The 21,504-nt window shown below is 41.1% G+C and overlaps 3 protein-coding genes across 8 annotated transcripts in view; all 3 read left to right on the top strand.

Annotated features, from left to right (window-relative positions):
• LOC130694392 (ras-related protein Ral-a-like) overlaps nucleotides 1-889 on the top strand; it is a 52,729-nt gene extending 51,840 nt beyond the window's left edge. For both annotated transcript variants that reach the window (XM_057517468.2, XM_057517467.2), the window contains one exon: nucleotides 17-889. In XM_057517468.2, the coding sequence (XP_057373451.1) occupies nucleotides 17-127 (111 nt within the window). In that variant the 3' untranslated portion in view covers nucleotides 128-889. The remainder of the gene's footprint in view (nucleotides 1-16) is intronic.
• Nucleotides 890-1,095: 206 nt separating this feature from the next.
• Nucleotides 1,096-3,125, top strand: LOC130694389 (uncharacterized). Its single transcript, XM_057517461.2, has 4 exons — nucleotides 1,096-1,365; nucleotides 1,463-2,316; nucleotides 2,374-2,672; nucleotides 2,778-3,125. The coding sequence occupies exons 1-4, from the start codon at nucleotides 1,180-1,182 to the stop codon at nucleotides 2,885-2,887; spliced, it is 1,449 nt and encodes a 482-aa protein (XP_057373444.1). The 5' UTR covers nucleotides 1,096-1,179; the 3' UTR covers nucleotides 2,888-3,125.
• A 6,223-nt stretch (nucleotides 3,126-9,348) lies between these two features.
• Nucleotides 9,349-21,504, top strand: part of LOC130694384 (diuretic hormone receptor-like) — a 30,977-nt gene continuing 18,821 nt past the window's right edge. Inside the window, exons 1-3 of one of the 5 annotated variants that reach the window (XM_057517455.2) lie at nucleotides 9,349-9,692; nucleotides 14,233-14,780; nucleotides 19,731-19,935. In XM_057517455.2, the coding sequence (XP_057373438.1) occupies nucleotides 14,471-14,780; nucleotides 19,731-19,935 (515 nt within the window). In that variant the 5' untranslated portion in view covers nucleotides 9,349-9,692; nucleotides 14,233-14,470. Of the gene's footprint in view, nucleotides 9,693-14,232; nucleotides 14,781-19,730; nucleotides 19,936-21,504 lie in introns of those variants that run through there. The other 4 variants (XM_059496146.1, XM_059496145.1, XM_057517453.2 and 1 more) reach the window with 4 other exon arrangements.

Below are 21,504 nucleotides of genomic sequence, written 5' to 3' on the forward strand. Positions count from 1 at the left end.
TTGACCTTCCCTCCAGGTGTTTTTCGACTTGATGCGCGATATCAGATCGCGCAAAAATGACGAGACGAAAACCAACCCGGGCAAACCCAAACCGGCTCGGAAGAAACTCAAATGCGCCATTCTTTAAAAAATTAAACATGGAAGATTATAAACGAGGGGACAATTTAAAAAAGGAGAAATGATAAGTTGAAAAACATCCATTAAAAAGAAAAAGAAAAATTCAATAACAAGCCAGGCCACACCCAGTCACATTGTGGATTGTTCGACGCTCATATCGTGCGGTTGAAGGATTGTGGACGTTGTTTTTGGCCTTTATTTCATACGACTGTATTCGCTCTAAGATAAATTATTCATGCAGGTTTTTTTTTCGCATCCGGCAGTAGCCCAATGCCCGCCACTTTGTCCCTATTGAATTTCAACATGCCTCCCCCCCCCCCCCCGCTCTCAACTCCCCACAGAAAGTAGAACCGAAACTAATTTGTTGAGCTACATGTGACTAAGTGTGTACGTATATGTATGGGTGCGCGTGAGTCTGTGTGTGTATTTCTCGGATGTGTTCTTTCCTTCCTTGGTTTTTTCTTTCCTCCCTTCCATATTATGTCATTATAAATTCTCCTTCCTGTTGTTCAAGTGATTTTGAATTTTTTTTTTTCTGGCTTCATTTGCATACTGTTTTTTTGCCCTTCCCTTTCCAACTGACGTATTCTCTGTGGCCACTGTTGCCATTGGAAACATTTCAAATAGTCTGGCGCTTTCCATATCTATCCATCTCCTTTTTCTTTGTTGCTTGTAAAACTGACTGTTCACCGTACGTTTGCTGATGATTGAAAATAAGCAAATGCAATGTCAATGAAGTCGTCAAAACCACAAAAAAAAAGGGAAATCAAATTTTTTAGATTTAAAGTCTGGTTTTTCTCTCGGGAGGGAACCGCCCCTTTTTAACGGGAGAGTGAGAGAGTCAAGTCTGTCACGACTGATATGTGGGTTTATCGGCAGGCAACAGATGCTTCCCGTTTCCCTTGGCATAACGCTCCATCTTTCTTTGTTTGATGATTGCCAGCCGAGTAGGCTGAGACGGTAGAAACGGAATCTCATAGTATTTTTTCCATCATCCATCAGTTGGTTCTTGGGTTGTTGACCGAGTGTGTTGTACCCATCGCGAGCTGTGCCAGTCAAAGAATGCGGAAAGCACATTTTTCATGGCCGGCAGCGCTCATCATTTGTTTGGCTATTGTAGAGATGTGCCTCGCCGATAGGGATTCGTGCGATATTGAAGATCCGACGCTCAAGAAGCTCTGCCGCAAAGTCGAGAGCCAAGAAAAGTACCAAGAGAAATGGGTAGCCACCAATTTCAAAGCGGAAATGGTAATTATGCTAAACAGTAACCTCATTAACGGAACCGTTTTTCTCGTAATATACCTGCCTTTTTGTTTCTCTTTTGTCATGATCCGTTACTGGACAGGTGTTTCGATGGTACAACGCTAACAAAGACTGGCTCACAGCTACGCGACTCCCTCGTATGATGAAACGTTTACTGCGGCGGGCTAACGCTCTCAACCCGAGCGAAAATGATGATTTTGCTGATGAACAGCCGGTCGAGGCCAGTGCACCACCTGCGGCCGTATCTGCTGAATTGGCTGCCAAACTGGAACAAATGACGTTGAAACTTGGACAAATGGCCGTCCAGTTGAATCAGACTCAAACGCAATTGAGGCAGATACAACAGGCGAATCGTAGAACGGAAGCGGCCTCGGCCAATCGAATGGACGATTTGAATACTATCGAAATCAGGGTCAACGCCTCTTTGGCGGCCCAGCAGGAACGGCTCAAAATTCAAAACAACATGACCGATGAATCTCTCCGGCTGATCATTTCAAGTGGCGAACAGATGGCCACCCGGCTCTCCAAAACCGAGAAAACGTTACAGACACTTAAGAACAATGCGGCCAATTGCAGTTGTACGCCTGCTAAGCCGATGCCTGTTGTTAAAAACATGTCCAAACCTGAAGACAAGATTCAAGATGAATCGGGGAAAAATTCAGAAAGAGAAGAGGTCTTCAAATTCCAGCAAGATATGGAACGCCAAGTGGAGGAGTTGAAAATGAAACTGCAATTGACGGCTAGCGATCTGGAAAGATCTATTAATTCTATACACGCACAGAGCGAAGGGGCGTTACGTAATTTCAGTTCGGTCTACCAGGAAGGCATGAAATCGTTGGCCAGCGTGTTGGAAGATAAGGTGTCCCTGGCGTCCACGTCGTCCTATGATGTCATCACTAACGCCACACTGGCGTTCGGTGAAGATCTGCAGATACTGTAATTATCCAACAATATTTATAATTGCATTTTGAAATGCTGACGTTCTTGATGCAGGCGACAGGCAGTCTCTTCTTCAACAGCCCAGATTCAATTCCTCATTGGTCAGGACATGAAATCAGTTCGTGGAATAGAAGAACTGAGAACGGGGGCACGTCGGCACGAGTCCAATATTCAGTTATTGACTACACAACTGGGAGAGTTTAGGCTTCTCGTTCAAGATCAGATGAACAACATTCGAACTCACTTCTCGCAGACGGTCAACGAATTTTACCAGAAAATTGTTGACCGGCAAAATGCCATGGGCTATCGTTTGAGCTCGGTCGTAGACGAGCTATCTGCTATCAAAGGAAAAGGTAATAACTCTTTCGTAATTACTCGGTGACATCGACTGCGTGACTAGATGCAGACGTGTTTTCTTACCTTTTCTTGTTTTCTTCGTCTGCTATTTCCATGTCTAGTTCGCAACATCCCGCTCGTGGCGACAGCTGGAGTAAACGACCAGGGCGGAGCCGTTGATAATGATGATGATGATCCATTGCTCAGCCCTCCATCTTTAGATTCCCGCTGAAAGATATTTTTGCCCACGTTTTCTTTCTATATTTGTTTGTTTTTTTTCCCTTTTTTGTATTTCTTTGAATTTATTTTCCCTGCCGTTTGCAACCGTCGGTAAACACCAGCGTGATGTTGATTTTGACCATTAGATGGCAGTTGACATTGAGTGACCGATCCCATTTCTAAATAAACAGAAAAATGGTTTTTTGATATTAATAATAACATTAGGGAATAAATCGCTTACACCAATTGAATAGTCGCAATTCGCCATTACACAATTGAGTCTGTCTTCAACTTTTGACGAAGTGAAGCTAAACGTGACGAAAAGACAAACATAGTCAATGAATGTATTTTTTCTTCTTTTTATATTAATACCTTCATGTTCACAAATACAAGTTGTCAAATTTGGAAGGAAAAACATAAGGGTTCACAGTACTTCGATTGCAAACATTGAATAACGCAATTCCATTTAATTTGGTTTGAACTAATCCCGTGACGTCTTTCGTTTTCGGTGTAGTTCTCACCCATTCGGCCATATCGACAAGATTAAATCAGTTGCATTACATTAATTAATTTAATCAGTATCTTTGATTGACTCTGGTCGACATACCAACGAAATATTAGTCCACCTCTCGCTCTAGTTAATAGAGCACATTATGGCCAGTGTCGCCTTTACTGCAAGAATTTGGGGGAACAGTCTGCGTTGTTGTGGTTACCGTAGGAAGCGATAATGCGATTACGGCGAATTCTGTTAAATCCGCGTGTCTTATGTAGTTCGTAAGGCACCTTAAAAAACAAAAAAAAAAAGCTCCAAAAGGTATAATGGAAAAGGCGATATCGACTAGGCGGTAACGTCGTTGGCCAATGATGTGGACACCATAAAAAACAGAAGCGAATGATATTTACTCTCTCTCTCTCTCTCTCTCTCTCTCTTTCTCCGGTGTGGAGTCCATTTTCAGGATAACGAAAACAGGCTATATCCTTTAATGGAAGTAACCGAGAGGACCGGATGTCTTTTTTCCCATCGTTTCGCAGAAGAAAAAAATTGAGAACCTGGGGCGCGTCACGATTCGTACAGTGGCAATATGTCGTCGACATTGGTTGTGCCCCGTTAGCAATGACATATGCGCAACCTGATCGTCGAGGGTAATTAGCAATCTTCGAGCAAGGAATTAATGGAAACAGACAATCCAATATCGCAACAAGGGAAAACCAGTATTCCAAAGACTGCTCTTTCTATTGACGACAATGTCGATGACAACTCGTTCTTTTTGTTCGGTGTGCATAACTCGACCGAGAATGGCAGCGCGAAAGCCTATCGATTTGAGCGCTCTCGGAGCCATTCAAAGAGACATAGCAGCAAACACATAACTACGATTGTATTACACCGCAAGAAAACGAGAAAGTATGGCAATCTTTTATTCATGCCAATAGCATTTGTTAGAGAGACTCTCTCAGACGAAGCCCACAGGATCATCGTTTGGCAAGAATAGAAGTAGCAAACACCAGACTATAAACAGACGAACACTATTGTTCTGTCGGTGTTAAAAACGGTACGCGAAAAAAAAAAAAAATAAGGAGAAACACAAATAAAATAAAAATCAATGGCCGTGCGTATATACAAAGTAGATTTTTCTAGTTGATTTTCTGACCTTGCATGGCAATCGTCGTTCCTCTTCCTTGTCAAATCTTATAACCGCCAAAAACCGCTGGCTAGACGAAGGCCTCCAGAACTGAGTTTGCTCACTGCGTACGATGTTCTTTCCGCTCATGCCTACTAAAGAAATTATGAAGGTTTTGAGTCGGCAAGTGCTATTTTTCTTTTGTATTTATGTAGGACTAGATCCAAACTAATATAATGGCGGTGATGTAATTCCTCCGTGCCAGACTTTTGGTGGTTGCGTGCCAACGTTACATAAGAAAACAATGAAACGAGCAAAGAAGAAAGAAAAAAAGAAAAGGAGAAATGACGTGGATGTACATAAAAAAAAACAAAAGTTTTGCTTCAAATGAGAAAAAGGCCGACCAGTACATAAAAAAAGATTTCGTGAATGGCCCAGTCTAATGGTCCGTACTCGGTAGTATAATAGATGAATCCCATTCAAATGACGTCACCTACACACACCATCCAGTTCTCCGTATTTCTTCCCGAAAAAAAGAATTCTTCATCGTACTGTGACGTTGGTACGTTCATCTCGTTCCATCAAAACAAAAGTCTACAGTTCTAACGCTGTCTCGTTTATTGAATTTTTAATGACACGTCAGCGCAGTCGGGTGAAATGACAGCGCATGTTGGTCATCCACGGCTGAGCTGTTGATACTGCGATAAAGCGTACTTGTTTTCTACCTATATATATATACACAGGCCATGAGAGAAGGACCAGATGCGTGATCCCGACACGCGTGTCAAAAACGAAAATACAATAGAACGAAGGGGGGAAGAGGAGAATTACCGCGACATGGCACGGCGGGACATAGGTACACTTTGCCATTGATGATATCCGTTAAAGTTTAAGAATCCCCCGGCTAAAGTATAAAACGCAAAATGATTTCCTTCGCTGATTAAAAAGAATACCAAGGTTTTCATTTTCTTGTAAAGAAAAAAAGAAATCACATTTCGTGTTACACCGCGGAAGGAAGATGAACAGGAGTTTATTGATGCCCTTTGATGGTCGTATCACCAGATGGCAATTGCAACCGAATAAACAAGACGGCGACAGTGTCGTGAAGCATTTCAAAAAAAGTCTGTCGTGCCCTTTTGTCGTTTAATCTTTTTTTTTTTTTTTTCAGCAGTAAGGCAACTTGACAGAGTCGTGAACTTCCATAGAGTTACGACCACATCCGACACATCGTACAGGAACAAAAAAAAAAAAGAAGAAAAGGATCCCTACTCAACTTGTTTAATCGATGATGCCCATTAACTCTTACGACACGAAACGAAGGACGTTTGGTGAAATCGCCGTGTTTTCGCATGACCGTGGGGCTCAAACGGGATCCGAGAAGAAGGAAACGGACTTACTAGTGGCACAAAGTTAGTAATACACTGTGATGTACTTTGTTCTCTTCAAAAAAACAAATTGCTTTTCGTTTGGGAGCTGTACCGATATAAACAATTCATTAGTTTAGATAAGGTTCAAAAAGGAGGACAGCGATGATGGACGATCTATCAGTACATCTTTTTAAAAATGCATCGGAGAAGAAGCCACAGCGGAATGCCAATTCTCGAAAGGCGAGAAAAGAAAACTTTGTATGCAGTCGGGGCAACGCTAAAACGTACAGAATCAGCAATCGGGGATGATTCAATTTGATCAACGGCAGGAAATGAGCTGACGACTGGTCAGAGACGCGTTTATTGCTAAAATAAAAGATTGAAGCTTTAACCGAGATCGATATTTTGTGTTTTAAAAGGCAAACCCCTTCTCATTTTTTTACTTGAAAAAGGGGACCAGAGAAACCATGGCGAGAATGAACGAGGATCCCGTCGTTTCTATTGGGAAACATTACGATACATCTTTATCATCTGACGTTGAAAACTAAAGAGGCGTCAAAGACTGGATGAATCAATAAAGAAAAAAAAAAGAAAGAAACCCAACATAACAATATAAAGCCATCATTGGTCCGTATACACTGGGATAAAAAAAATTCTGCTTGGAGGTGAGCCATCTTAGAGGGTCTTCGATGGCGTCCACAAGAATTTACAGATTGGCCGTGTCGAATTGCTTTTCTTTTTTTTTTTTTTTTTTTGTTGGATAAAGAACGAGGGTCCGCCTGATTGGATCTTGTAGCCTCGTCTATCAATTGCTAGAAGGTTTTGACGACCAAGGAGAATCACCATCAACGTCAATTTAGAGAAACGGTGTAAAGAAGAAGAAAGGAGAAATCATTTGACGCCTTTTCAAATGGACGGTTTGTCCCGGTGATATCGATCCGACTGTCTTTCTCTTGCGAGTGTGTCGTCGGACGATCTTTGGGTCTAGAAAATCGCATCGAAATCAGATTACAAGAGAACGAAGAAGATGAGTAAAGCAAAAAAAAAAAGACGAGGGAAGGAGGGCAAAACTTAGAAAAGGCTGGCAAACCGACAAAGAGTTGATTTGGCACCGAGTCGGAGAACGGAAAACCGTTGGAATAAATCAGTCGTTCTATCCACTTGAAGCGTTGCCTCGAAACGACCTCCCTTTCTTTTTCTATTCCTCCTCCTTATTATTATTCCTCCTTTGGCACTGGTTGAACAGAGAAATCTTTGAAGAAAAAAATCGAAATCGTTTTGACTATAAGTCCAGATAACACGGATCAACTCTTCCTTTCTCCGTGTGCAACAAACACGTTACAATTGAAACACATGCAAGATATCCCCGAATTCACTGCGTTTTATACCAGCTGGTTAAAAAAAAAAAAAAAAATATTTAGTTCAAGTTGAGGGGATAAAGGTGTGCGACCCAATGTCAGTCCCCGACTTCGTAGCAGCAAAACGTTCCAGTTAAAAAAGAAAATGTTTGGAGGCTAAAGCGGGGAGTCCCATCGTTACCTTTGTTGTCTCTATCGAAAGAACAAATGACCTAGAAATAAATAATGGTGGGGCGGATACAGCGAGAAGACCTGGCTTGGCAGTAGAGATTGGCTTCCTTAATTATCGAAAGATAAATACTTGTATACCAAAGAAAGTGAAAAAAAAAAAAAAAACCAAATAAATAGACGGATTGGTTCGTCTAGACGGGCATCTCAGTTCATCCGAGTCTGAATCTCTGTGCAGTTTCACGTTTCTTTTTGTTTTTCTCTTAGGAGTTCTCGTGTTACAAAGCAAAACTAAACAATCGTGCACATTCTTCCTGAGGGCATACAGTGGATCGATGTCATGTCAAACGTTCACCGAGTCAGAATATAATTACAAAATTCAATAAACCTAAATGGATAAAAATTTGTGTTCTCATTTAGAGATAGTTTGTCACACAAGATTTCAGCATCAGGTAAGAGAAATGGCGACGCGTACGGATCGATGGTTCCACCTCGGGCTTACAACGCGCTTATGTTGTATTCCATTGGAAACCCTATTTTTTACTATAGGACCATAGTATTTATATAGCGATCATATATAGCCCCGTCTCTCTCTCTCTCTCTCATACGGGGCCCGTTATAAACGCACTACCTCCTATTTTGATGGCAAACAACAAACGTAATAGAATGGCCGAAATGATGCACTTTTGATGTCCTATAGTTTTTTGCCTGACGGTAGCATGTTGCCCGAGCGCAAGGCGTAGTAAACAAAGATAAATAAAAAATCCTGTTGATTTAGCTCAGATTTTTTTTTTTTTTTTTTTTTCTTCGTTGGCTGTAATAGCGTAGGCATCGACGCAAAAAGGTAGACGAAGGAAACACAAGGGGGGCGAAGAAAAGGGTGCATGAATGAGCCCGATGGGACGACGGCCAACATTTTTTTTTCCAGGGTACGGCCCGTCGCTGGTCGTAAAACTCCGTTCGAATTCTCTTCTTTGCGCATTTTGCTTGCCCATTGCTCCCGTACTTTTGCTTCATCTCTGGCAGGCAGAGATACACCGGGCGGATGAAATACTACTGCCAAAAAATAAAAAAAAAGGACGTCGTTTTAACCCTCTCTCTTGTCTTCTATGCCCCCCTTTTCTTTCGCTCCCCCCGTGTCTAGAAAATAACGATACTCTAAAAAAAAAAAAAGAATAAATAAATGCATCCAAAATGGCCGCAAGATAAGGACTTTTCTTTCGGTGCAAACAAGAGGAAGAGCGTAATCTATCGTACTCACATACGCACGCAAATACTACACAAAGTCAATGGCCAGGAAAGAAGGGCAAAATGTAAAATAGATTTCAAAAAAAAAAAAAAAAAAACTATTTTCTCTTTACCATCGTCTTTTCTTCACGCTCTATCGATATCTTCCGGACATCTTAATTTGATTTCCTGGGCATTCTTATGGGATGGTCTTTTTGGCCGATAAATCGGCCGCAAATAACGTCATTTAAAACCCCCCTTTTCCAAAACTGAATTCGTCTATACACAGGTTGTGCCCTTTATTTAAAAAAAAAAAAACTCTTGTAAAAAATAAAATAATAATAATCTTCGTCCTTCGAAATGGAGGCAAAAAGAGGTCCGAACAAAATCAGGTGTGAATAACAGAGAGATCACGAAGGTTGGCCGTTGAAATTTCCACTAATATATGGAAAGAAACATCAAAAGTACAAAGGTGAAAACGAAAAGAGAGTTTCAGCGCGTGCGCCATTGACATTGCCACAAGGAAAAAGAACTCGAAAAAATGCAAAAAAGATGCGAGAATATAATAAAAAAACTGCATCGCCACGTTTCTCGAACTCTTTTTTCTCTTCTCGGTCCTACCTCACAAGAGGGAGACGCTTGAGAGAGCGCGCACACTCCGCGCAGAGAGAGAGGGACTATAGCCGGGCATCTTCATCAGGACCATCAGTTGGGTGAACGCCTCAGTCAGCGACTCATCGTTCAAAAAATATTTTTTTTTTTTTGGCCCTAACTTCATTTTTTGTTTGCTGTCATAGACGAAAACGGTGGATCCCGCGTGTGCGTGTGTGTGGTCAGCGCAAATCATCGCGTGTGTGAATGCATCAACAGCCCCATCCATCATTGCGTTTCACGGTGCACAAGATAGATAGATCAATTCAATTTCAATCAATGCACAACCGCAAATAGATGTTGGACTAATAAAACATTTTGAAACCCCAAAAAAAACAAAAAACAAAAAGGATTTGGCGGTTTGTTTTTTGAAAATTTCAACTACCAGTAACGTCGGCCTTCATCGCAATTAACCGTCCTCATATTGGGTGAGAGTCATTGATGGATTCTTATTGTCTGGCAAATACATTGCCATTGAAATAAAAAGGTCATAGAGAATATGCGGAAAAGTCAATGGACTTTGGCATGACATAATAACGCGGGGCAAACTTGACTTGATATCGTCCGTTTGTGTTGACTCGAGGCTTCCGCTAGAATTCCTATCGGTCTCAAAGGATGCGATGTGCGCGCTTTATAATTGGCTTTCGGCTTACACACCCATAGGGATTGAACGCTTGTGTTGATCTCGTGTGTTGACTTTGACGGAATCTTATATATGGGAAAGAAGAACTGCATTTAGAGCAAAGCCGTCCCTCCTGCCGCATTATTAAGGTTATTGACACGTCGATTTCTATTGCTTTTGTTTGCTCAGTCGAGAATCAACTTAAGTGATTAGATCTAACGAAGCTCCAAATCGCCTTAGGCTCGCTAGGTTAAAAACAACAATACAGCTATATAAGAACGGAAGTAATCTACGATTAAGAATCAGGCCAAATCCAATAGTAAAAACAGCGGGATAGAGTTTTATATGCATAAGCTTCGTATTTTTTTTGCACACACACACATAGACACAGCAATCAGTGGTGCCTTATAGCCGCAGGATAATCAACGTGTTCATGCGCAAGTGCCTTCATTGCGGGGGTAAAAAGAAAAAAACAGCGGCAGGTAGATGTTGATTAACTTGATAGAACTCGTGTCGATTTTCAACTTGGGTTCTCGTTCGATGCGTGTCCGAGTCATTTCGGATGTTTTTAATATTCAAATGAATCAACCACGCATCGCGGCAGGTGTTCTCCCCCAGAAGAAATTCATCGCATAAATTAACAAAGAGCCCAGTTTTTATAGGAGCCGCGTCTTCGTGCATTGCTAATAGATCATCAAACGCAGCGTTTAAATAAAAACTAAATGAAGAAAAAAAAAGAAAGAAATGAAGTGACAGCGAAAGATATAATTACAGGTGACGAAGGGAGGTCTTCGTTATATAATTGGGCAGGAAAAAAAATTATGAAAATCAACGATCAGTTTCTATTTTTTTTTTTTTTTTTTGTGTTGGGATCCGCGTGCGGCCACCTGACTGCCCCACCGCGTGGGGCCCGACCTTGCCTTTAACAGCGGGACGCTTTCGCCCATTGAAGAAAATGATAATGGGAAGGATGTTGTTTGTGTTTGTTACGTTGCTCTGTGACCTGTCAGGGGTGCGCCGGGGTGCCCTACACTCTTCTTCATTGCTTCACCATCTTGTTAAAGAAAAGCGCGGCTTGAACCGAAAAAAGACAAGCACAACAAAATAAAATAAAAAGGGAGTTGATCTATAATGAGTTATGAAAACTTAACCTTCGTTTTTTTTTTGCATGAGAGGTATAGCGTGGCATTGCCAAGAAACGGTCATCAACTACAGCGAAGCACACATGAAAATCACGCATGCAAAACTCAAAGAAAATAACATCTTCTATGTAGGGTGTACGTGATTTACGATGCTTTTTCTTTTAACTCTGTTTCGTTTTCAAATAATCGATCAATTGCTTCCCAATGGAAAAAGGATAGATCAATAGAGCGTATGTGAGTATTAAAAAAAAGAAGAAGGCGAAGATTAATTATCGAGCAACTGAACGAGGAGACGATCCCGATGGGAAATAGCGAGAGGCAACAAAAAAAAAAAATTGGAGGTCGGTCCATAATTCTCCGATTAACCGAACAACAAGACATGATGTTATTTCGCTTGTCGGCGAAGGGATTTTTTTTTAGCATAAATGCGCGTGAAAGTAATAAAAAAAATAATGCCGGATCCAGCACAATTTAAACCTTCGATTCAATACCTTTTGTTTTTTTTACCTGAGATTTCCTAATTTTATTGCTTTTTTCTGGATTCTTCTTTTTTTGAACGATGCCTTCGTGTTGTTTTTTATCAATGCAGTGGCGAACGGTGAGAAGAATGAGGGAGCCGGCGTTACGCCCACTCATCGTTGCCGCTAATTGCTGATAGCCGCTTGACAATGACGGATCGCGAGACAAAGTAATAGAGAGTCTCATAACTTTACGATCGAGCCGAGCCCATCAATGCAGTTTGGAGACTGTTTTGCATCATCACACTACGAGCACAGGGAATTGTTTTTTTTTAATGACTAGATGATTCGTGGCACGTGAAGAAAGAAGATAGCAAAAAATGCTGTACGTTCAACTCGATGGGAATGTACCCCGCACATTCCAACGTGTATCGGGGAACATGTAGGGTGGCATTCTTTCGGGCGAATGACCCTGTTATTTTGATTGGCTAACTCGATCAGCTGATCCATCAAAAGAAAATAGAAGAACCACACACATACCGTTCAATCACTGACAGACTAGCAAATGATGGTCAATTTAATCAAGAAGAACGTCAAGATGGGCGCTATACACGTGCAGCCCATTTCCATTGATCCGAGTTGCGCTTTTGTTTCTGTTCCCATATTTTCGGGGGCGCGTATACACTTTTCGCGTCGTCTGATCAAATATTATCTTTAAATCAGATGACCCTGTTCGTTCTTCTTTGATTGATTCTAGCGGTCGTACTCAAACACGGTTGAGTGTGGTGGGAGCAGAAATCGAGTTCAAATTCCCCGCGTCTTAAGCGATGACAAACGACCTATGGGAGGATTCTTGTGAGTAAAATGGGACTCGATAAACTTGTGGCAAACTTCCTTTTCTTTTCTTTTTTTTTCTCATTGTCTATTGCGTATGTATATGACGTGGGTGCGTTGCTACGTTGCCGACTGTTTATTGTGGAAGAAAAAAAAATGTTATTGTTTTCCTTCAGTCATAACAACAGTTTCTTCGTACCCAGTACACTTTTTTTTTTTTTTAAAGTCGTGACTCGCCATTGTTTTTTGTTTTTTAAACTCCGGGATCTTGTATATGTCAATCGCGTGCCATTCCCGCGGCCTTGACGTGTTCACAAAAAAAAAAAAGACTTATAGTCTACATTTTGATTGGCTGTAATCTGCCAATCATTGTATTTTGAAATTGTTATTTATATCCGATCCTTGTCATCGATAGGCATACAGATCTAATCACGCAAAAATTTAAGCAAAACAAATAAATAAAAAAAAAAAAAAAAGGAGGATCGGTGCGGTTTTGAACGCGGGCACCTATTTTCAAAACTGTTTATTTTCGTCTCTGCCGCAGTTGGCCAGCTCTTAATTCTTCCCACCAGTCCTTTCCTGCTATATTCTTTGGGGTTTGAATGTTACTCACGATGCAGCAGCACTACTCACGGCTACCGAGAAGAACTGAAAGCAGGGACTCGGCCAGTATTTAGTGTGTAGAGGCAAGCGCTGCGTGAATGTCCGCGTTCGGGTTAGGTGGGCTGAATATTATGATTGTGCCAGAGCTATTTTCTGCTCTGTCTATTTCGGCTAGACTATTGGGACGGTCTATATAGCGCGGCTTGTTTTCTGTTTTAACCTTCACTGAAGAAGAAGAGGAAAACAAAAAAAGAGAGAGAGGAGAGAGAAGATAATGCTTGTGTGGCTTTACGTCGCCGCTATGACTGTCGGACGTGCGTTGCGCCAACCCAAATCCCCGTTCGCTTTGACGTGGAATTGTTAGATGACGTTTTGTGGTGTATCCCCCCCCATCGCCTTCGTCGTCTAACAGCTGAAAAGATTACTCGCTCATCGTTAAAACAAAACACAAAAAAAGTGTTGATGGTAGTCCTTTATTTTATTTTTTTTTTTTCTGATGCCATCTGAACGAAAGTCCTCGAGAAAGGAGATGTCAGACACGTTCAAACGGCCAATAGCGAAGGCCAGCATCTTACGTACACATTGTAAATCGCCGTCACAACAGACGAGGGACAAAAACAGACGTGCAGATATTCACAACTTGAAGAGCGATCAAAACAGGGCATTCGGTGCATTTTGTAGAGCGTCTTTACACTTTTTTTTTTGTTTTCAACGAAATAATAATTTACTCTGTTTAAGGTATTTCGGGCTATTGAAGTAAAACGGGAGGGGGGGGGGGGGCATGGCGATCCGTGTCGGTTCAACTGCTGACGCCCATCGGGAAAATGTTTTTTTTTTTTTTTTGCAGTCGAGATGTTCACGCTCGTGCGCTTCGTTGACACAATAGGTTTGACATCACGACGATTGTTATATCTCTTTTCTATTCTTTTCGTTTTACGATCGGCTATTCTCAGCTTCTATGTGTTTTCTTCCTTTTTCCTTTGCCACTTCGGCTGCGAGCGACCAAACAAACATTTTCGGTCAGGAAAATGGATGCCATTGATCTGTCAGGGGAAATCAAGGAAAACAAACAAACAAAAAAAAAGAAAGAGAAGAGAGGAATGTTTGACGAAGAGTACGACATGATATTGTCCTTGTTAAATGTCCTTGCAGTGTGTTTGTTTTCTAAATCAAACCATTTGGGCTATGTGTTGTGAATGAAATCTAACGTTTGCCACAGGGCCACGATAGCTAGAACTATAGATTTATTAGTTTTAATCAATTCAACGGATAGCAACGTGTCTTACATTTTTAATTCGTTCATATATAGGTACATCAAAGAAAAGATGGCACGAGGCTCTCCCCATCGGAATTGTTCTGATTTCTGCAGTTGGAATAACCCGAGTATTGCACGCCACATCGGCTAGAAATCAAGGTGGAATCAGCGAGAATTCATCTTTATATATACCGTTAATCGTTTGCTGTGACGTCGGCACCCGAGTCGGGACGATAATAGAACGGCCTTCCCCCCCTCCTTTTTTTAAAAAAGAAACTTCATTTCAAACGTCATGACTTCGGAAAGCGACTGGTTGGATTCCGACATGACGGAAGACGCGGGAAGTGGCGCTGATAAAGCTCTGTTGGACGATATCATGGGCTTGGATGAGCTAATGGCCCTCAACATCACCAACGAGAACGAATTGGACTGTTTGTTTAACTTCTTGCGCCAACCTTATCCCCCGGAAGGATTTGAAACTGTCACCGCTTTCTGCAACAGCACGTGGGACGGCCTCAGTTGCTGGCCCACAACCCTAGCCGGCTCCACATCCGTTTTGCCGTGCGTCGAAGAGCTGAACGGCATCAAATACGACACGACACGTGAGTCCTTTTCTATTTTATGCATTCCTTCGAAAAAAAAAGACGTCATTGGCTCGCTATTTTATTATTGAATTCCCGTATTGGGGACAAACACAAAATCAAAAATGGAGAAGAAGATTAAGAGGCTCTTGTGAGCCGGTTGAAATCTCTGGCCAAAGACAGATCGCATGGAAAAGAAAAAAAACAAACAAAAAAAAAACAATGTGTTGTTGAATTATTCAGTTAAATTTCTAGGTGGGTGAGCTATCAGAGCCCCCTCACCAGGAACGGACGGGATCTATTATTCCATTTCCGTTTTTCATGTCCATTCCAAAAAAGAAATAAGAAACAAAAAAAAAAAAAAAAAAAATACTCAGGATTACTGCGTGATCCTTCAAAATAGGAAACGGCTGATGAACGGTCTAAATCAAGTCAATTCGATCGATCGAGAGTTATTTCATTGATGAGCTTCGCTTTCTCAATTTAATGCTAACTTACATCAACTCTTATATTTGATCTCGAACGATATCCCCAACTCGAAACGATGGAATGCGTTCGTTAGGACGATAAGAAAAGGAGTACCCCCAGTCAAAGAGTCCGAGTGCATTTCGTTCAAACAGAAAGCTCTCCTTGTTATTGCAGCTGACTTTTCTCCTTTCAAAAAAAAAAAAAAAAGGGCTAACAAAGGAACTTAATCAAGTAGAGGAAGGAAAAAAAAAAAACAACTGTCTTAGGAAATCCTTCCGCGTCCGAAAGGTATTTTTGAAATCGCGAGAGACGGCCATTGAGCGAGCGAAAAGGCCACGCAACGCCTGCAAAAGTCAGTAACTATAACATATAGCTTATTGCTGTGACAGTAGCGCGTAGTCTGTTTGAACCTTGGCGCCTATTTCCTGTGTTATACCACAAACAGCCGCCTCTAGACCAACCGCAAAAACAAGAAGAAGAAGAAGAACGTAACGCTTCTCGTTATTAAGTCTCGTACTGTAGCCTTGTTTATTACCTATTTATTGTGTTTGCGTCTGTCTGTTGTGTTGGCGTGGCCATTTTTCTTTTCGGCTTCGATTTGGTGATGAGTTTTCATGTTTGCGCGCCTGCGTGCGTGATGCGCGCGAGTTTGTTCAAATGGAGTTTGTAAAAAAGGGTTTGAATTTGTTCTTTAAACTACCGCTAATGTACTCGAATTATGCCCCTTTTTCAAAAAAAAAAAAAAAAATATGAAAGAATGCCGTAAAAAAAAAAAAAAGAATTGAAATGAAATTGCAATAAGAAAAAAGGGGTTCTTTCTATACGCCTTTTAGATATGCTTGCCAATAAGCGCGTAGTCACGCAATCAAAATAAAATCATGGAAAACAAACCGCAATTTGAAGACGGACTAAAACGAAAAATTCGTTCATCTAAAACATGACTACACGTCGGTCGACATAACTTACGTAATCAAATTGGCATTGCGGCGACAATGATGTGAGGCCCCGTTTGAGCCATTGTTCCGACCGTCACATTCATCAAAGGTTATTTTCTTTTGGGGCCACAGTGGCTGCTGTCGATCCTCTTTGTTTAAATGCTATTCTCTCTCTCTGTCTTCAAAACACTGTACAAATGAGACGGTCTAATCAGTTTCGGATTAAAATAAATCATCGGGCCATTGCGTGTTGTGTTGCTGGCTCTCTCTCTTGTCGTCCTTGAGTGTATAGCCAGACTGTAAGTGGCCGTATTATTATGCATCCGACTGCGAACACGACGAACATTGTACGTAGTAAACAACCTCCGTTTCGTCCGTGAAAAAAAAAAGAACTGATCGTTATACTTTTGTTGTTGTACTACAACAACCCATTTGAAGACTCTTTTCTTCCTTAATATTTTTTTACCTACTTTTGAAAAGTTTTACTCAAATGGCCTGTGATGATTACTTCCTTTTTTTTTTTTTTTTTGTTGTGGGTTTTCATAGAGGTACAAGAGATTGCAGTCGATGCGAGCGCTATACGTTTATCGTTCTGTCAACCTAATTGCTCTTTTGTTCGGTAAGAAATGAATGGCGTGAGTCAGCCTTCATCTCTGTACCAAGACACACATCTTAAATTCAAATCTTTTTTTTTTTTTTTTAAAGTTTAAAGAGTTCTCTTGTGTGTAGATCGCGGCCTTGTAGAACATTTCCTGTCCTTTTTTCTTCCTCGTGGTAGTTTCCCTTGATTTACCAGTGACTTATATGGGTTAGTACGCAAAAGAACAAGATGAGTCAGGTTTCTTTACACGACGGTCTGAATGCCTTACATCCATCAAATGCATTTTTGAAAAAAACAAAACAAAAAAATACCGTGATTCACAGACGTCTTATTACCTTACCCATATAGTTAAAAGTCAAAAGCTTAAAGCTAAAACGAAAAGAATATAAACAAAGTGGTTCAAACAAAATAGCTGCTAAAAGCTAACATGTAAAGAAAATAGAAGATGAAAGAGTAAAATATAAGGTACACTCCGATATCCCCTATACTTAATGGAAAGCGCGAAGGGCAGTCCATGAGCTGGAGCTGTTTACATATGTCGGGTTGAGGTAGATCCAAAGGCCAACGTATTTTTGCTTGTTAGTCTATTTTTCTTCGCGTCATTCGTCCTGTCAGCTTGCGATCTTTTCTTTCGTTTATTATTGCATTTTTCGGGTAGTCATAACAGTTGATTTTAAATGATGTTCCTAGCGGCTCTGACAATGTATCGGAGCAGCCAATAACATGCGGCGGACTCAACGGCCTTCTCGAAGTAAACTTGTGGTTCGTTTTTTGATTGTGTTTTTTGGCTTGGCAACATGAAATGTTTCTTTTTTAGGAAACCCAGTACATCCGATATTTTTGTGGCATCCATTTCTTTGGCTCTCTCTGCGTTGTTTCCTTGCGTGACGTCTAAGGTCCGTGTAACACGGCCATGTCAACGACACTTCATACAAATCCACGTAGGCCAAAAACGTTATTTTTGGATCGTCGCCTGTTGACCCGCAACACATCGTAACACTCGATGTTTTCAAATAAACAAAACAAGAGGATCGATATCCTCGAAGGAGGGAAACGCCCTTTCTCACGCTCTCGTTTTTTTATATGGTGTGTAGAACGACGCTGCTTTTCACGCGCTAAATTGAATAGCTGCCGCTGCCAAGGTGCAACGAGTGCGACATGTAAATTTGGAATTTCAAAAGATGAAACATTTCGAAAGGATAGTGTGAACTGATCTGGAGTTAGTCGAATGACTGCAGAAATGGCGCGTGATATATCCCGTTGCAAACGCGCTGAATCGAGTCTTTCGTCTGTGCCAAAGAAACGGCTCTAAAATAGAATTTGAATATTGCCAATCGAGCGTGCGTGGAATTTCGCACTGTCACCTAATCGGCTTATCAACAAACTACTCCTTACGTGCGGAGGGAATTCCAAACTGAAAAAAAAAAAAGATTAAAGTTCGTATGCGCGCATAAGCCTTTTACATCACCCATAGTGCTATCACTTACGCGCATAGCTATAATACTGCACGAAATGCCATCAGGTTAGATGTAAGTGGCGTTTCGTTCATAGATTGGATAAACGTAAGAGGTTACAACAAGTTGCGTCATGTCTCTCGCGTGGGGAGAACTCTTGTCTAGCAAATTGCACTTGTCACACACTCTGCCGCTCGATGATTGAGTTACTCCAGAAAAACTAATTTAACTTGCTCTTTTTTATTTTCTGGTTTGACCTTACGAAAGCGTCTGTCTATACTTCTATAATAAGCTTTGTAGAAACCCACACATTTCTGTTAATAACCCCGAAGATTAAAAAAAAAAGAGAACTTTAAAGTGAGCTGGAGAATGTCTCGATCTCAAAGAATAATACAACAAAAGAAATGCTGTGTATGTGTGCCTAGTGGTGTGTCGAATTCAATTAAGAGCGCGGACGGCGTCGGTGTTACGTGGCGAACCGTTTAATCGAATTAGCGGGCTATACTTGAAGAAAAACGACAGGCCTGAAATTGATTGACGCAGCACCTCTATATTCGGAAGGTTTTTTTTCTAGATCCCAAAAATATTTTCTTTATTTCACGGCATTAAAATGGTTTCGCCGGTTTTCCAACGGTTTTTGAAATCACAGAACGGTTTCTAAAAAAAAAAAAAAGTTCAGATACAGAAAACAAAATTGTTGGTGATGGCCATCTCTTTGACGTCTTCTTCAAAACAAAAAAAACGGTTAGAATTTCGTTATGGTACGGCAGGTTAATGGAATACTCGTTGAAATATACCACCCGTGCAGAGATGATGAAGAAGTTTGAGATGTCAATCATCAGAAATGTTTTACGCATTTTCGCTGATGACAGAGGAGGATCTTTAAAAGAGATTAAATTGAATCTTCTATCTTCTTCTACATTTCTCTTTTCTTTGAGAATTTTAAACGAAAAAAAAAAAACGACATGTGTTCCAAAAAATCTTAACATCTGCGCCCATCTGGTTGCGTGTAATTGACGATATCTGTGATCGAGAATAAAAGAAACTGCACGAGCCTCGTGCCTTTCTCAACTGGCGACGTTCGGATGATTAACAATGGCCATTCGTCCGATCCCAGTCAATAAAAAAAAAAAAAAAAAGGTTTAAGCGTCTTAACATTTTAAAGCGATTTGATCCAGACAGGTGATGACTGCAGGACAAGACCCATCCAATGAAACAGGCCAAATGTTTCAAACTCTATGGGTGGGCTTCGTCATTAAAGCTTTATGGAGTTTTTCATGTCATCTGCTGATAAATGTCATCCGTTGAATTTTTTTTTTTTTTTTTTTTTTTTTTTTTTATTATACCCCCACATCGCATTTGCATAGCTAATAAGGAGGAATATTTAAATACTTGCTTTTACCTTTTTTTTTCCGCTTTCAACCGTCTGTTCATTTTGAAATTTTTTTCTTCAAATGAAATTGATCATCTATTTGACGTTCTTTTGATTACATCGGATGATTGTACGGTTCAGATAACGCGACGCGGGTTTGCCAGCCGAACGGAACTTGGGCCAACTACAGCAACTACCGGTCGTGCGTTCCTCTAGGAGATTTCGGATTGACGACGCCCGAGTACGGCGTCGGCATCAGCGAGGACACGACCACCATCTACTTTACCGGCTACACCGTCTCCATCGTGGCGTTGACAGTCGCCATTTGGATCTTTATCCACTTCAAGTCAGTAGGTCGATCTGTTATTCCGTTATGATTATACCTGTGTTTTTTTTTTTTTTGAGTTGGCAGTACGCTGCGCTGTTTATTGTTCGCAGGTCTTGGATTTTTTTTTCTTTTGGCTTCGACTCAAATTGTGGTGCTTTGACGTCAGCGGACGTCACACGATCCGACGGCCCAAATACAGATTCGATTCCCCGTCTTTTCACTGGACACGTGCGCACAGTTCTCTTCTCTAATTACATAGCGAAAGAAAAATAGGCATTCCTTGTTTATTACACATCAACAGCATTTTTTGTTTGTTATTTTCAACAGCTCGCGTTTCGTATTTTCGCGCTTCTTCTAACCCTTATTCGTAGTTTTGCACACCTTTTGGGCATGTTTGCGTGGCAGGAATGCGCTTCTCGTGCGTATCGCAAATTTTACCCGAAGACCAAGGCAAATGCCTAAAACCAGAAGAGCGTGAACGCTATGTGAATTGTGCGAATAGCAACGATAGCCCGAAAGGATATGGAACAATGATTTCTTATAACCACCCGACATGTACGCACGTAGCCATACCTCCGATACGTTCGGTACATAAATCTACAACGAAAACCAAAAAAAAAACAAGAAGGGAAATGGATAGGTAACGGCCGATGATTGTTCGCCTCGTGGGGAGAGAGAGAGAGAGAGAGAGAGAGAAGCGTCGACGGATGTGTTCCGGCGTCGTGGATATATGGAAGACTATATACAGAGAACAAAAAAGAGACGTATAGCAAACGACGCAGTAGGGATACATGATGGAATAGTTAAAAACAAAAAAAGAAAAAAAGAAAAAGGAACAAAAAACGTTGACGTTGGCATTTCTAGTTGATGCTTGAAGGACCTGCCAGACGACCGTCAAAACGATCATGTCCTCCGACGAGCACAACGAAATAAAAACAGACGATCGACCAGCAGCTTCTATATATACACGTAAATCAATCCACCATAAATCACGGAATGACGCAGAAAAAAGCAAAAACAAAAAATAAATAAAAGGGGAACTTTTCTTTTATTCCCCTTTCACTCCGCACGGGCCTTTTAACTGTCCGGAAGTTAGCCTCTGTTTGTTCCGATATGGTGGCCGCCTCACAATCAATCCTTTTTTACTTATTTATTTATTTATTTTTTTTGTATGTCCCTCCTATTTCAGCCACCATATTGGAAATCGCAAAGTTTGAGAGTGTCTGATGAATTATCCAAGCGCTAACGCTGATGGTGGGCATAGTAAGCCTTCAGCTTATATACTGTATATATATATATATATACCCCGGAGCTGACGTGATTCACGATGACCGTCAAATGTTTGGCCCATCCCATTTATTTTGCCCGTACGAACCAGCTGTGTGTGTATCGTACGAGGAGGTACAGAGCACACACAAAGAGGCTCGATTGTTGACGTGATAGTTTTCCCTTTTTTTTTTGTAGTTCATCTGTTTGTTATTGTGTCACGGCCACCGTGTCAGATTTCGGCGAACAAAGCGGACCAGCGGGTCCGGTTGTCAACCTCAATGGCTTTCGCCTTCCTGACATATCGTCGTTGATTGAAAA

This window comes from Daphnia carinata, chromosome 7 (genome assembly GCF_022539665.2).
Source record: "Daphnia carinata strain CSIRO-1 chromosome 7, CSIRO_AGI_Dcar_HiC_V3, whole genome shotgun sequence".
Lineage (NCBI taxonomy): Eukaryota > Metazoa > Arthropoda > Branchiopoda > Diplostraca > Daphniidae > Daphnia > Daphnia carinata.

Coding starts and splice junctions, on each gene's coding strand:
- LOC130694389 (XM_057517461.2), top strand. CDS start 1,180: ATGCGGAAAGCACATTTTTCATGGCCGGCAGCGCTCATCATTTGTTTG. Junction 1,366..1,462: donor CCAATTTCAAAGCGGAAATG/GTAATTATGCTA, acceptor GTTACTGGACAG/GTGTTTCGATGGTACAACGC. Junction 2,317..2,373: donor GGTGAAGATCTGCAGATACT/GTAATTATCCAA, acceptor TTCTTGATGCAG/GCGACAGGCAGTCTCTTCTT.